This window comes from Henckelia pumila, chromosome 3 (assembly GCF_033568475.1).
Source record: "Henckelia pumila isolate YLH828 chromosome 3, ASM3356847v2, whole genome shotgun sequence".
NCBI lineage: Eukaryota > Viridiplantae > Streptophyta > Magnoliopsida > Lamiales > Gesneriaceae > Henckelia > Henckelia pumila.
The window spans coordinates 106,894,111-106,910,368 of NC_133122.1; the positions used below are offsets into that span (position 1 = coordinate 106,894,111).

The 16,258-nt window shown below is 41.8% G+C and overlaps 2 protein-coding genes across 7 annotated transcripts in view; both read right to left on the reverse strand.

Moving 5' to 3' along the window:
- LOC140892677 (nodulin homeobox-like) overlaps positions 1 to 14,822 on the reverse strand; it is a 37,425-nt gene extending 22,603 nt beyond the window's left edge. For 5 of the 6 annotated variants that reach the window (XR_012152882.1, XR_012152879.1, XM_073301630.1 and 2 more), the window contains exons 1-2: positions 14,688 to 14,822; positions 13,082 to 13,174 (exon numbers count right to left, since the gene is read on the reverse strand). The gene's annotated coding sequence lies outside the window, so the exon portion shown is untranslated. Of the gene's footprint in view, positions 1 to 11,610; positions 11,976 to 13,081; positions 13,175 to 14,687 lie in introns of those variants that run through there. The other variant, XR_012152880.1, reaches the window with a different exon arrangement.
- Positions 14,823 to 15,364: 542 nt separating this feature from the next.
- On the reverse strand, positions 15,365 to 15,841 carry LOC140889291 (uncharacterized). The gene has a single exon (XM_073297010.1). It carries the CDS (start codon positions 15,839 to 15,841, stop codon positions 15,365 to 15,367), a length of 477 nt encoding a protein of 158 aa, XP_073153111.1.
- Between the last annotated feature and the right edge of the window lie 417 nt (positions 15,842 to 16,258).

Below are 16,258 nucleotides of genomic sequence, written 5' to 3' on the forward strand. Positions count from 1 at the left end.
TTAATTGTTATTTAAATTTTACACACACAATAATTCAATCGATGAACGGTTGATACCCATACCATGGAAACGTTCCATGGAAAAATTTTAAACTTCCGCTGCACCGGGTATCAATCGTAATTGGTCTGGGAACTCGCCAGTTTTCCAACAGTGGTATCAAAGCCAGGTTGCTCAGATCAATCGATTGAATTAATCAATTGTACAAAATTTTTGAGTCTCGGTTTTTGAAACAAAATAAATATTTTAAATAAAAAAAAATTTTTTTTTTTCGGGGGCGAAACCCGGGCAGCGATTGGATCGCTGCCCGGAGGGGGCAGCGATGGTCGCTGCCCCCAGGGGCGGCGCACGGCGCCGCCCAAAGGGGGCGCACGGCGCTCGCCCAGGGCGCGATCGTCGCCGCCCAGGCGGCGCACGGCGCTGCCCAGGGCAGCGCTGTGCGCTGCCCAGCGCAGCGCTGGGCGCTGCTCAGGGCAGCGCTCGGCGCTGCCCAGGGCGGCGCACAGCGCCGCCCAGGGGCGGCGCTCGGCGCCGCCCAGGGCGACGCACGGCGCCGCCCAGCGGCGGCGCCAGGCGCCGCCCCAGGGCAGCAAAACGTTGCTGCCCTAAGGGGGGCAGCCGGGCTGCCCCGGCACCGCGCCCCCGGGGTGCGGGCCAACCCGGGAATGTCCGGGTGGCCCGCGGGAAAAAAATTAAATTTTTAATATTTTTATTAATTTTTAATATTTAAAATTTTATTTTTGGTCCGGTCAAAAATTGTTTTTGATTGGTTCACGTGAGATTTCGGATCGAATTGTTCGAGTCCGTAAATTTTAAAAATTGATTTTGGATAAATTTGAATTTTTTGGAAAATTTTAATATTTTATCCGTAAATTGAATTTTGAAATCAATTATTTTGGTACAATTGATGATAAGATATGATCTTATGATATATTAGATAAAATAATGATTTTATTATTGTAAAATTGGATTTTATAGATAAAATATGATTTTTAATTTGATATGGAGATAAAAATATGATTTTATATGTGAAATGTGATTTTATATATAAAATATGATTTATCTTGTTTAAATTTGAATTGCCACAGCATGTTATCCAATAAATTAATTTTGAATTAAATGTTATTGGATAAGGATGATCGATTGCCATGACCAATTTTGTAGGTGTATGTTTAGGAATTTACATTTTGTCTTTATTGTTGTTGGTTTTATTAATGGGCCTGGTTTATGGCCCGATAATGAATGTCATATGTAATAAAAGTGGGCTTTGGTTTATAGCCCGTTCCCACCCCCTAAAAATGTATCCCCTACTTGTCATTGTTATTTAATTGTAAATACATTAGATTTAGTGGGAGATCAAGATTTGAAGATGGTGGGGCCCAGCAGACAATGAAGACTGAAGAAATGTAAATTGGAAGCATATGTAATAGGATTGCATTTGCATACTGCATATTACCTAGGATTGGACTAAGACCCGTTGATTGGCAACCACGGTCAATTAGAAATGGAATCGATCATCCTATATAATATGTGATATTATGATGTATGCATGTTTAGACATAAATTGCGTGAATCCGGCAATGCATGCAATAAATTAAATATGATGAGACAAATGTTTTTATAAAATAAAATCCCTCTTTTTAAATATGATTTAAAATTTTATATCAAGATAAATAAAGGAAATTTAAATATTGTTTAAATGTTCCTACCTTTCCATCAACGGTCAATGTATGTGATGCTACCGCGGATACGGTCCGGCTCATATTATTGGGGGGGGGCCCGTCCGTCGGAAAGTTGTACATTGGATCGACAAATGTTGTAAGTTGGGTGGAAACTCCCATGGGATCGGCTCATATTATTGGGGGATCCACATGGCGACCGTCTATCACAACTTAATATTGATGGGTCATCTTGACATGTCCACTTTAAACGGCGTCATATTATTGGGCCCTTATTGGACATGAGGTAAAAACATGGGGGTTGCTTTGGAAGCAATTGGGCTCTACCTTTTGAGAATTATGGTTGGCTGATATTATTCGGGACCATAAGTTTGTCAATTGGACTCCATGTTCTCACTAAGGAAAAAGTTTCCCGTTTTCACTAGAGGGTGGTGAAATCGTTAAAATAGTGGGAGTGAGATTCATAAAATTAAATTCCGCCTATTTTATGTCTTAGTAAATTGTTAAACAATCATTGATATATGTCTGTTTTTCTTTTCAGTATTTCATACAATGAATTCGCGAAATCCTTTAATTCTCGATCCTCGAACAAAACAAGCTGACTTGGCGCCAACTATACGGAATGGTTCGGAAGTTGAAGATTGTCTTAACTTCGGAGAAAATGCTCTACGTGTTAGAGAAAGCACCTCCGAAGGAAGCACCAGCTGACATAAGTCCGGAGGAATTTGGCCAAACTTGATGCATGGTGTGACCATGACATCAAGACCAAATGCTATATGCAAGCCTCGATGTCTGATGAACTCCAGAGGCGATTTGAGGACACGGTGAATGCTGCTGACATTCACACGCAACTCAAGGAACTTTTTGGGGCTCAGTCGAGGGCTGAAAGGTTCTCTACTGTTAAGGAGTTGAATGACGTGCCGCATGCGTGAAGGGACTTCGGTCCGTGATCATGGGGTACGAGTGATTTGGGCTCATACAGAAGTTAGCGACCCTTGATTTGGTGTTGGAGCATGAACTCAATGTGGACTTGCTGCTTCTATCTTCTTCCTTCATTTGATGGATTCGTGATAAATTTTAATATGGACAAGATAGAGGCCACCCTTGAGAGAGATGCAATATGCTCGTTACATATGAATCCACACTTAAGAAGGATAAGCCAGCTTTCTTGGTGGGCTCCTCATCTTCTGCTAAGAAGGGGCCAAGTATGAAGGGCAAGAAACGTTCTTGCCCCACCCAAGAAAGTGGAACCCGAGAAGAAGCAAAAGACAAAGGCTTCAAACGATGGAAAAAATCCAAGGATGTTTTGGCATTACTGCAAGAGAAGCCGGGTCATTGGAAGCGCAACTGCAAGGAGTATCTTGGGCAGTTGGGAACTGCAAAGGGTATGTTCTATATCGAAATAAACATGTCACTTAATACAACTTCTTGGGTATTGGATACGGATGTGGATCTCACATTTGCAATGATTTGCAGGTGATGACAAGAAGTCGCAGGCTTAGAATGGGTGAGGACCCAGCTGAGGCTCGGGAATGGTTCCAGAGTTGAAGCTACGGCCATTGGAGATGTTTGTTTGATTTTGCAGAATGGTTTTAAATTATTGTTGAGAGATGTTTTATTTGTGCCAGATTTAATTAAAAACATTATTTCTATTTCTATGCTTGATAGAGATGGTTATTCTTGTAATTTTGTGAATGGGATTTGCAATATTTACAAGAATGAATGTTTAATTGGAAATGGACAACTTGAAAACGATCTATACAATTTTTAAAACTAAAAGACGTTCCAGTAAATTGTATTGACAAAACCGGCGACAACAAACAAAAGGAAAATCGATAGTCAAAACCCGGCAAACCTTTGGCACGCTAGAACTAGGTCATATTTCCTCAAGAGGATGAACAAGCTAGTGGGAGAGGGATGTTTGATATGTCTGATATTAACTCTCTACCTACTTGTGAATCCTGCCTAAAAGGGAAAAATGACTAAATCTCCTTTTAAGGGGAAGCCTGAACGTAGTCAAAATCTGTTGGATTTGATCCATACAGATGTTTGTGGACCATTTAGAGTTGGGACTCAATATGGCCACACCTACTTCATTACCTTTACTGACGATTATTCAAGGTAATGGGTATTTATTTAATGAAATATAAGTCTGAAGCATTTGAAAAGTTCAAAGAATTCAAGGTGAAGTAGAAAACAAGCTAGGTAAAAGTATTAAAGCACTTCGATCGGATCGAGGTGGAGAATACTTGAGTACCGAGTTTTTGGACTATCTGAAAGAGAATGGGATTCTCTCTCTCAGTGGACTCCTCCTATGACACCACAGCTTAATGGTGTATCGGAGCGTCGTAATCGAACTTTGTTGGACATGGTTCGATCTATGATGAGCTTCACTGAGCTTCCACCTTCGTTTTGGGGCTATGCGCTTGAAACGGCGGTATTGTTGTTGAACAACGTCCACACTAAAGCAGTGGACAAAACACCATACGAGTTATGGAATGGCAAAGCTCCTAAGTATTCATAACTTGAGGGATTTGGGGATGTCCGGCTTACGTGAAGCGGACAGTGGGAGATAAGTTAGATAGTCGATCCAGCTTGTGTTATTTTGTGGGGTATCCGAAGAATTCAATCGGAATATTATTTCTATTAATCCTGCTGAAACAAAGGTGTTTGTTTCACTACGGAATGCCACCTTCTTGGAGAAGGAGTTCTTATTGGATAAGGAAAGGCGTGATGATGGAACTCGAAGAAGTTCGAGAAGAACCCGAAATACAAAATAACGATCCCACACCTCAGGAACCATTGCTGGACACGCCTGCACCTAGAAGATCCGAGAGGACTTCTAGACCTCCAGTTCGATATGGTCTTCTTCTTGAAGATGGGTCAAGATGAACCCGACATTGGATGTGATCCAAGAAGCTTCAAGGAAGCAATTTCTTGATGCGGATTCGAATTTATGGCTTGAAGCTATGCATCAGAATTGGATTCGATGCATACTAACCAAGTCTGGACTTTAGTGGATCCTCCCGATGGAATTGTTCCAATAGGGTGTAAATGGATCTACAAAAGAAAGCTTGGGCCTGATGGTAAGGTATTGACCTACAAGGCGCGATTGGTGGCTAAAGGTTATACTCAAAGGCAAGGAGTTTGACTATGACGAAACTTTTTCACCAGTTGCAATGTTCAAGTCCATAAGAATCCTTATTGCCATAGCTGCATGGTATGATATGAGATATGGCAAATGGATGTGGAAGACTGCTTTTCTTAATGGAGACATTAAGGAAGAAATCTATATGAAGCAGCAGCCTGAGGGGTACACATCCATGGGAAGCGAGCATAAGGTATGCAAGCTTCAGAGATCAATTTATGGTCTAAAACAAGCATCAAGAAGTTGGAACCAGAAATTTGATGAAACAATAAAAGATTTTGGTTTCATCAAGAACCCGGAGGAACCTTGCGTGTACAAGAAAGTAGTTAAGGATGCGGTGACATTCTTAGTACTTTATGTTGATGACATCCTACTCATTGGGAATGATGTAGGGATGTTGCAGTCAACAAAGATATGGTTATCAGGTAGATTTTCGATGAAGGATTTGGGTGAGGCATCCTACATTCTTGGATACAGATCTATAGGGATAGATCTAAGAGAATGATAGGACTCACTCAATCAACCTACATCGATACCATATTGAAACGTGTTTTTCAATGGATGGGTCCAAGAGAGGACATCTACCCATGTGTCATGGAGTTTCTCTATCCAAGTCTATGTGTCCCAAGACTGATGCAGAGATAGAGAATATGACACATGTACCATATGCGTCAGCTATAGTAGTATCATGTATGGGATGATATCTACCAGACCGGATGTAGCATTTGCTCTGAGTGTCACGAGCAGATATCGTCTAATCCTGGTCAGATGCATTGGAAAGCCGTGAGGACATTCTTAAGTACTTGCGAAGGACTAAGAATATGTTCATGGTTTATGGAGGACGAGAACTCAAACTGGAAGGCTATACCGACTCTAGCTTCCAAAAGTGATGTGGATGACTCGAAGTCAACCTCTGGATTTGTGTTCATGCTCAATGGCGGTGCTGTCTCTTGGAAGAGTTCCAAGCAGGACACCACAGCGGATTCCACCACTGAGGCTGAATACATTGCAGCATCAGCTGCTGCTAAAGAGGCCGTTTGGATGAGGAATTTCGTCCAAGAGTTGGGCAGTCATTCCTGAATTTGTTGGTCCCAGTCCCGGTGTACTGCGACAACACGGGTGCCGTTGCTCAAGCAAAGGAACCAAGGTCTCATCAAAGATCCAAACACGTACTGAGGAAATACCACATAATCCGGGAGATTGTGGAAAGAGAGACATCAGTGTCGAACGAGTGGCCTCTGCAGACAATATCGCTGATCCACTTACTAAGCCTTTGCCAGGACCATTGTTTGACAAACATCGCGAAGCAATGGGTCCTACGTAGTATGACTAGTTGCTATAGGGCAAGTGGGAGATTGTAAGAGTGGGTGCCCAGTGAGCCAACTGTGTGGCTATGGGCTTTTGTTGACTCTTTGTATAAACAATCTTTTGTTTTAATATTATTTACACTTTTATGGCAATGACTTTATAATTACTTCATATTGTTATATTGTGATATACTATTGTTGTTTTGATAAAGACCTTGAATATACTATAGTGTATGTAAGATGTGGTAGAACATGGAGATGTCTATCATGAAATACATCTTATAGTCACTGTATATTCTAAAACCGTTCCTAGTCGATTGAGCCGTCCGATAATAAGGATAAGGATCGCTCGAGTTTGAGACTAGCATTTGCGATGCGAGTACAACGTTTCATTGGTAGGGAACATGGAGATGTTCGAAGCATGCAAATGGATATTCATAGGATGAATAGTCGAACTACCCTATCCGGACTTTCAAGTGGTTATCACTTATCGAGTGGATAAAGTCCGCGGTTTTGGTTGTACACCATTAGTCCTTACGACTTGAAACATCATGGAGACTATATGCTAGTACTGTGCTTTGACTCGTTTTACCGACTCTGAGGGGGTCATCAGGTGTCGAGATTGGGTACAGTTACGACACATATAGGAGTCAATGCATTGTTGTCAAGGATTCACCACATAACTTGCGAGTGTGGATATCCTATGCGATCTGAGGAGATATTAGTGTGACAAATCTCTGGCCAGAGTACTTGATGTGATTTAAGAAATGGTTTCTTAGTAGCACATGCGATGTCACTAATTTGATCTTCAAGATGTATTGCATAGTTATCGAATCTTGAGCGACTCTCGATATACCAATGGTTGTTGATTCGATCGGGATATATGGATGAAGGGACCGTACTGTACGTTTAACCAAAAATCTACTGGTTCTTGTAGGCACTATCAGTGATACCTAGGGAATCAATGGGGCGATGTTGCTAGGCGCTTTACCATGATTCGTTGGGCAAGTCGGAAAGTGTTGGTTCCGAGTCACAAGGAGTTGTGAGCCCACGGCTAGCTGTATCCCTGAACCATTGAGGGGTCACACAGTGTAAATGGAGTTTTTAATCCCCGTTGAGATATTTAAATTTAAAGAGTTAAATTTAATGAACTAAGGAGTTGGACTTCTTAAATAAGAGTAAGGGAGTAGGATTTCCTAAAATGACATAGGGATGGACATTTTTGGAAACCACTGAATTCGGATTCAGGAAAATTTATTTTGACTTTAAAACGTGCAGAAATGGTTTCTGTGCACATTGGTGAAATCGTTTCATCAATCGGAGTCACGATGAATTTTATATTAATTTCTGAACGAGCGGGCTTTGCTTGTCGGGCCCCAGCTTATGATTAATGGGCCCTAAGGTGTTAGTGGCCTGCATTATAAATAAGTTATTTCAGTACAGAAATTACACAACAACAGGTCATTATTTTTGAGAGCTGAATTTCGAACCCTAGCCTCTTAAAAAACCGATCGGCCGTCCCCTCCCTTTGCTCTGCCCGAGAAAATTCCGGTCTGTGATTTTGAATCGCAGTAAGGAATAACGAATCAGATTCGTGTATTCTCTTCGCAGAAAACTTCTGATAGATTTTCTAGTGCAATCTATCAGAGGGATTAAACCTCTGTTCGTGGACCTGATTGAAGGCGTTCATCGGTTCCAGGGAGAGACAACAAGAGCAGAATTGTTCTGTTGGTGTCCATTAATCTCGTTGCGAGATTTGAGGTAAAATTTATTTAATTGTTATTTAAATTTTACACACACAATAATTCAATCGATGAACGGTTGATACCCATACCATGGAAACGTTCCATGGAAAAATTTTAAACTTCCGCTGCACCGGGTATCAATCGTAATTGGTCTGGGAACTCGCCAGTTTTCCAACACGCCCACCAACACTGCCATGAGAACTCCGGTCGTCATGATTTGACATCTACAAAAATACCTCATGATGAGACTAAATCCCAAGAATTCTTTTGAATTCTCTGATACCATAAATGTAGTGACCCTTACCCGGATCACCTACTAAACAGAACTTAGGCATGCAATTAACTTAAATAAATAGATATCAGAATGAAACTGCGGAAACCATAAATAATATACAATCCCAAGTAAAGGAATCTGTAATTTATCCAATAATATACAACCGAATCGAATAGCTGTATAAACCCAAAACAACAGTAATAAAACCTAGATGAAGCTCCAGTTGGCCAACCACTGACTAGCCCCCCCTGGATCCACCCTCCTCGTCCAATCGCAAACCTGCCCCATGGAATAGGGTGTCCAAAAACACAGAGTACGAGACATGAGCATGAAACGCTCAGTGCGAGAGTATGAGTATACATGCATGCAAAGTAAACTCCCTATAGAATCGAGGTCAAGGATCAGATAACAGAGACAGACCGGGCCCTGGTATGTAGCACGCTGTGCCGTCGCTTCAGGAGGTGGCTCCCATACCGAGATAACCGTGGATACGCCGGACCCAAATCGATGGAAGTCCATCCACTAACAGGATAGGGTACAACCCTACTAACAGACATCTCGAAAGAGATACAGCAAGATGCAAATGAATGCAGCATAATATCATGGCATATAACTCATGCAGTCACATAATACATGCATACTCAGTCAGGATATCTCGAACAGTACTTTCGTACCTCAAAACAGTGCAAGCTCTACCAACTCTAGGTCCACGCCTATAGTCTGCTCTACACTGCCAAATGATACTACTATCATTAAAGTGCTCTAAAAGCCTTAACTAAGCTATTGCATACTCCTAAATATTTATAGGAAGCAAAAGCTATACCTTCGTTAGTCGTTAGCCCCTTTGATGTCGATGCCTCCAGAACTTGGGCACAACTCCGCTACGGCTGCCGAACGTCTCGCCGACCTCCGGACCAAGCCTAAGAAGACTAGAACAGCTCCAAAAGGACTAGAATGGAAAGGAGAACTCGGAATTGGCAAATGAAAGTGAAGCATCGGCCTTCTATTTATAGACAACGATCGGAACTTCCGATCCTTGATCGGAACGTCCGAACCTCGATCGGAACGTCCGATCCTGCCATCAGAGCTTCCGAAGATCCTGATCTACCACGTGTCAAAATATCACTTGTTGACTCCGGATAGGGGTGATCGGAGCTTCCGATCTGGCCAATCGTCATGCCTGACGTAATATGATCGGAGCTTCGGATCCTGCATCGGAGCTTCCGATCCTGTTCGGAACTTCCGAACCCACCTTCGGAGCTTCCGAACTTTATTCAAGTAATTATGATTAATCCCTCAATTACTGATTTTGGTTATGGGCTACTACATGCAATGTGCCTCTCGAAGAATATGCTGTCTCAACTCAAAAATATCAGGCACAACAATATGGTTATTCACAAACAAGATATCATCCCTGACCTGAAACTCAGACTGATGTCCTGATCTGACTTTCTCTATCGAATTCTGGATACTCGCATCGGATTTCTGTGATTCTTTGATCAACACGAATAATTTTGGCTCGGCTTGGATAGCACATACTCTAATAGACCTCCTATCTGATTCAAACTCCAAACCAGAAGTGCAACAATCCTCGATCAACTGAGAAACACCGATAGTAGAAAGAGATAAAGAACAAAGTTTTCGGCTCAAAGCATTAGCATCAGCATTCGACTTCCCCGGATAATACTTGATTTCGCATTTGAAGTCCTTCAACAAATCTAGCCATCTCCTCTGTCTCATATTCAGTTCGGACTGTGAAAACAAATATTCCAGGCTCTTATGGTCAGAAAAGATCTCGAAGGACTCACCATAAAGATAGTGACACCAAATCTTCAATGCAAACACAATCGCAGCGAGCTCAAGATCATGAATTGGATATCGAGTCTCGTGCGGCTTCAGCTGCCTTGATGCATATGCTATCACATACTTCCTCTGCATAAAAATGCATCCAAGACCTAGAAGAGAAGCATCACAATAAACGGTAAAACCTCCAATACATGATGGAATAGAAATAATCGGAGCACTGGTCAACCTCTTCTTCAGCTCAATAAAACTGGCCTCGCACTCTTCAGTCCAAAGAAAAGGTGCATTCTTCTGAGTAAGATGGGTAATCAGCTTCGAAATAGAAGAGAAACCATGGATGAATCTACGATAGTAACCCGCTAAACCCATGAAACTTCGGATCCCAGGCACAGAAGTCGGTCTACGCTAGTTCATAACCGCTTCGATCTTGCTGGGATCAACAGAAATCCCATCTCCAGAGATAATGTGACCAAGAAAGACGACTCGGTCCAACCAGAAATTGCACTTAGATAACTTGGCATACAATTGTTCAGTCCTCAAAACCTATAAGACGATCCTCAAGTTCTTTGCATGGTCAGTTCAGCTCTTCGAATAAATAAGGATATCATCAATGAAAATAATAACAAACTCATCCAAATAAAGCTGAAAAATATGGTTCATCAAACCCATAAAGACTGTTGGAGCGTTTGTCTAACCGAACGGCATGACAATGAACTCAAAGTGGTCATACCTCATTCTGAATGCAGTCTTAGGAACGTCTTCATCAGAACCCTCAGCTGATGATATCCGGACCACAAATCAATCTTCGAATAAACACAAGAACCCTGCAGTTGATCAAAGAGGTCATTTATTCGAGGTAAAGGATACATGTTCTTCACCGTTGCTTGATTCAGTTGGCGGTAGTCGATGCAGAGTCTCATAGAACCATCTTTCTTTCGAACGAAAAGTACCGGAGCACCCCAAGGAAATACACTAGGTCGGATTTATCCCTTGGAAATCAAGTCCTCCAACTGCTCCTTCAATTCCTTCAATTCGATTGGAGCCATTTGATATGGAGCCTTGGAAATCGGCTGAGTACCTGACAACAGTTCTATACTGAATTATACCTCACGAATAGGGGGGTAATCCAGGAATCTCATCCGGGAATACGTCAGGAAACTCTCTGACCATAGGTATGTCAGTCAACCCAGGGCTAGACTTCAAAACATCCATTGCATAAATCAGAAATCCCTCTGCTCCTCTCTGTAATAGTCGAGTCATAGACAAAATAGATATCAAAGGAATTTTAGATTGAGAACCCTTACCAAAGAATTTCCACTCCTCGACCATCTCTAGTCAAAATCTGACTACCTTCTGAAAACAATCGACTGTAGCCTGTACTTGGTCAAAGCATCTATACCAACAATGTAATCGAAATCGGATAACCCAAGTACAATACAATCAAATTCAATCACATTCCCATCAAAATGAAGTTCACAGTTCCTGACTAACCTCACTGAAACAATTCCTCCACCCAAAGGTGAAGTAACAGAAAATACAGCAGGCAAAGGCTCGCAAGGCAAGGCATGCATCAAAACAAATTTCTCAAAAATAAAAGAGTGAGACGCACCCATATCAATCAAAACATGAGCAGGATAACCAAAAATCAAACAGTTACCTGCTATAACGTCATCAGGTGCTGCCTGGGCCTGATCCTCATTCAATGCAAAAACTCTAGCCTACTGTCGAGGAGGCTGATTCGCGTTCTGTCCACCTCCCTGTCGACTCTGTTGTGGTGACTGAAAGGAATGTACAGAAAATTATTGCCTCTCGGGCTGAGCTGACTGTCTAGATGAACTTCCACCCTATGGTCTCTCAGGAACACGCTGAGGACAGAATCTCGCATAGTGTCTAGACTGTTGACAGATATAACAACTCCCAGACACACCTCTACACTGATCACTGGAGTGGCGACCTCCACACTTGTTAGAAGGCGCTCCAGAGAATCCTGAACTCTGTCCTAAACTATACTGCTTCGAGCCACCTGAACTTGAAGAACTGCTCCCAGATTTCTTAAACTGCTTCCCATTGAGACTAAAGTAGTCCTTTCTATTGCCTCCACTGCTACCACCCTCTAATCTCTGAGGTTGGTTCTGATAATGAGATGCATTGGCCTGAAACTGTCTCTGCTGTTGCTGAGGTGCAAACTGATTCCCTCTCTGCCTCATCAGTCCTGCCTCAGCACCCTTGTCCTGATCCATTGCATCCGCAAAATTATTGGGCCTCCCAGTATTCACAAGAGTAAAGATATCAGGATTCAAGCCGTTGATGAACTGGTCGGCTTTCGCTTCCTTGTTGTCAGCAATGTGCGGTGCGAATCTCATTAAGCCTTCAAACATGGTAACATACTCCTCGATATTCAAATTCCCTTGTTTTAGATTTGCGAACTCGACACCCTTATCCTTCTGGTACGAAACTGGGAAAAATCATTTATAAAACTCAGATTTGAAAAGATTCCAGTTAATAGTTGTATCTCGATTTTCAGTGGCCCTCTTTGTCGCGATCCACCAGTTCTTAGCAACACCCCACAGCTGATGAATAATCAACCTGGTTCTGCGATCATCAGAATAGTCAAGAGAATCAAAAAGCTGATCTATGTCGTCCAACCAGCTCTCACAGTCAACTGGATTCTTGGTACCCTTCAAAATTGGGGGTCGGAAAGATTGGAACCTCTTCAATAAGGTTTCCATTGCCGTAGCTATGGCATCCATCTGATATTTCACTGTACTACCCTGTTTGTTAGGAGGAGTGTGAAATGCCCGAAAACTCGAGGGAATTTTTTTTAAAAAAAATATAGATTTAAATACCACATATATGCCCATACATATATGCGTCATTACTAAAAATAATTTTATTCCACGTGATATAATATATAATAAATTGATTGAACTCTAGCAGTTTAAATTGTTCGAATAATTTAAAATAATGTAAGCGCGAGAAATACGGTATCGCAAAATGCGGAAATACATAGTTTAAAAATACTCGAACATGGTAAAATCATAACGTGAAAGGTAAAAATAGCAAACATGCACTGTAAATAGTTCAATAAAATCCTCAGAATAATCTCATAAAAGTGCGGAAATAAATACTGGAATGGTCACGGGCAAGCAAGCTAGCAGTGGATGCTCAGAGGTCCTCGCCGCCAGTCGGGACCACATCATCAGCTACGGAATCAGACTCACCTGCACCATTTAGATCTAGTGAGCCTAGAGGCCCAGCATGCTCTATAATATACATAACGAATACTACTAAATAAAACCACATGCAAGCACGACGCATATAAAATAACATGAGGATTTAATGCATGCATGAACGTAAAATCATATGCATAATAATAAATCATAACATAATCATATCATAATTACATAACATAAATATGGCATGTCATAGTCATAAAAATCTTTGATGTGGGTCATATCAGTGAAGTGTAACCTAATTCGATTGATCAATCTAAATCCATCGTACGTGGTGGCGACCTGTGGGGTGTAACCCCTAACGCCCTATGCCACTTCACCCAACCTTTGGGGATCCATAGGCTCATAATTGTAAGTGGAAAGGTCATCGGGCCCGGTATCCCGACCTCCAGTCCCGTGTTTGTCACAAATCACATCAATTTTCCCAGAAATTATTTTTCTTCACATGCCATTAATTTAACGTAAATCATATGCATGAATCGTGAATTAAAATATTAATTTTCCTTGAAAACTTTGCCCGTAAATACATATTTAATTTCTTTTTATAAAAATAATATTCATATCAAAATATTACATATACGTCTATTAAATATATATTTACGGACTATTATTTTGCCACGGCTGGTTCGAGTTATAGCCCCTTAACTTAAGACCTGAAACTAAGTCTAGCCCAAAAACCAAATTAATTTCCTCCGGCCCAATTAAAAATTTAACTTAAGTCCTAATAATACCTTAGTCCCCAAATACTTATTTAATCCCAAATAAAATTAACTAAACTCCTAATATTATCATAAGCCCAATTATTTATTTAAACCCACTGCAACAACCTAGGCCCAAATAATAATTAAACCCATGACTTGAACTACTAACCCAGAACCGGCCCGACTCGGACCCGAACTTGACCCGGACCAGCCCACTATGACCCAGACCAAATCCTAGCCCAACAAAAAAGCCCAGCCCACGTCTCACCCCCATCTTCCTTGCGCCACCCCGGCCGATCACCTCTAGACTCTCCTTCTCACCCCCTGCTCCGGCCACCCATGGCCGGAGCCCAGCCGGCAGGACCATCCCAAGGTCTTGCCGAACCATTACGCACAAGCCCTGGCTCAAACCATGCTAACCATGGCTGGTCCGAGGGCTTCATTCCCAGCCCAACACACCACGGCTTTCACACCCCTGCAACCCACCGCTCAACCAAACTCCATCGGCCCCCTTTCACCCTAATCCTTACCTGACCACCACCATCTCAAAACATGATCATAAGAGGTCTAGCCCTCTAGCGAAATGGGGAAAACAGGCTCGAATCAGTCATGAGCCGTAACAAACAAAGGAAAAGAGAAAAATAAAACAGAAAAGAGTGGCCATGACGCAAAACGTGAGCCGTGCGGTGAGTATGCTAATTTTTGAGCTCCAAAACCAAATACGAATTCAAACACATATTTTTCCACATCAAAACAGTGCATATACGAACTAAATGGCGAGAAAAGAAATCGAATCATGCCTCAAACCGGAAAATAAAGGTATAGAAACGAATCTCGGGGCGTGGTGATCAATAATCCGCAAAAATCTTGAAATTTGATAATGATTTCGTGTGAGGTGTGTGCTAGTGAGAAGAAAGGCGCAAGGTTCCCCTTCTCAGAAAGAAAGATCGAGTGAAGGAGATGAAGATGGTGTTAGGGCTTTTATCGGGCATTAAAATGCCATAGACTTTGGGCCCAATAAATATTTTGGTTAGAGATTATGGGCTCAGAAAATAATTAAGGGGTTAGCCCAACACTAACATTTTGAATCCTAAATAAAATGGTAATTATTCGGATTTATTAAAAGCTTATTTTAAAAAGTGCCCTAAAAGTCCATAAAATGGCCCGATTAGGTGAAAAATGAATTTTAAAATATTTATATATATAAAACTGAAATTTTTCAATAAAATAGATCTTAAAATAATTATATTAGATTCTAAAAATCCTTAGACAAGAATATCAATAAAACATTTATCTCGATCGGTCGCTGTCCCATCAACTAGCTCAAAAATAATATTTTCCCAAAAAATTTCATAACTCCTAAAATACCCGGATTAAAAATCCTAAATAAATTTAAAACAACTAATCATGATAAATGAAAGTCGTTTAAACCTTTAATTTAAATTATTATATTATTTTATTTAAAATATTAATTATCCTAATTATGCATACGGTTTATGTAAGAGGAAATTCTAGGCGTTACAATTATCCTCTCCTTAAAATAAATTTCGCCCTCGAAATCGAGATACGTACCGAAAAGATCCGGATAACGCGTCCGCATGTCGGTCTCAGCCTCCCAGGTGGCCTCCTCCTCAGAATGATTTAGCCACCGGACCTTGACCATGGGAATATCTCGCGTCCTCAGTCTTCGCTCCTCACGTGCCAAAATCTGCTCAGGTCGCTCCTCGAACGACAAATCTGACGCCAACCGTAGAGGCTCAAAATCCAGAATATGCGAGGGGTTGGAGATATACTTTCTCAGCATCGAGACATGGAATACATTGTGCACCGCTGCAAGACTAGGAGGCAGTGATACACGATAAGCCAAGGTACCAATCCTATACAAAATCTCAAATGGACCGATAAACCTCGGACTGAGCTTGCCCTTTTTACCATAATGCATCACGCCTTTCATGGGCGCGACTCTCACAAATACATGGTCTCCTACGGACTCAAGGTCGCGTCGTCGTCGATCAGCATAACTCTTCTGACGACTCCGTGCGGTCCTCATCCTGTCTCAAATCCGCAACACAATATCTGCAGTCTGCTGCACCAACTCTGGCCCTAAGAGAATCCGCTCGCCAACCTCATCCCAGTGCACGGGAGATCTACACCTTCTCCCATAAAGAGCCTCATAAGGAGCCATACCTATAGACGCTTGATAATTGTTGTTATAGGTAAACTCTACTAGAGGTAGCTTCGACTCCCATGAGCCCTGAAAGTCGATCACACAGGCTCTCAACAAATCCTCAAGGATCTGAATAACCCGCTCCGACTGTCCATCAGTCTGGGGGTGAAAAGAAGTGCTGAACTGCAGCTTCGTCCCTAAAGC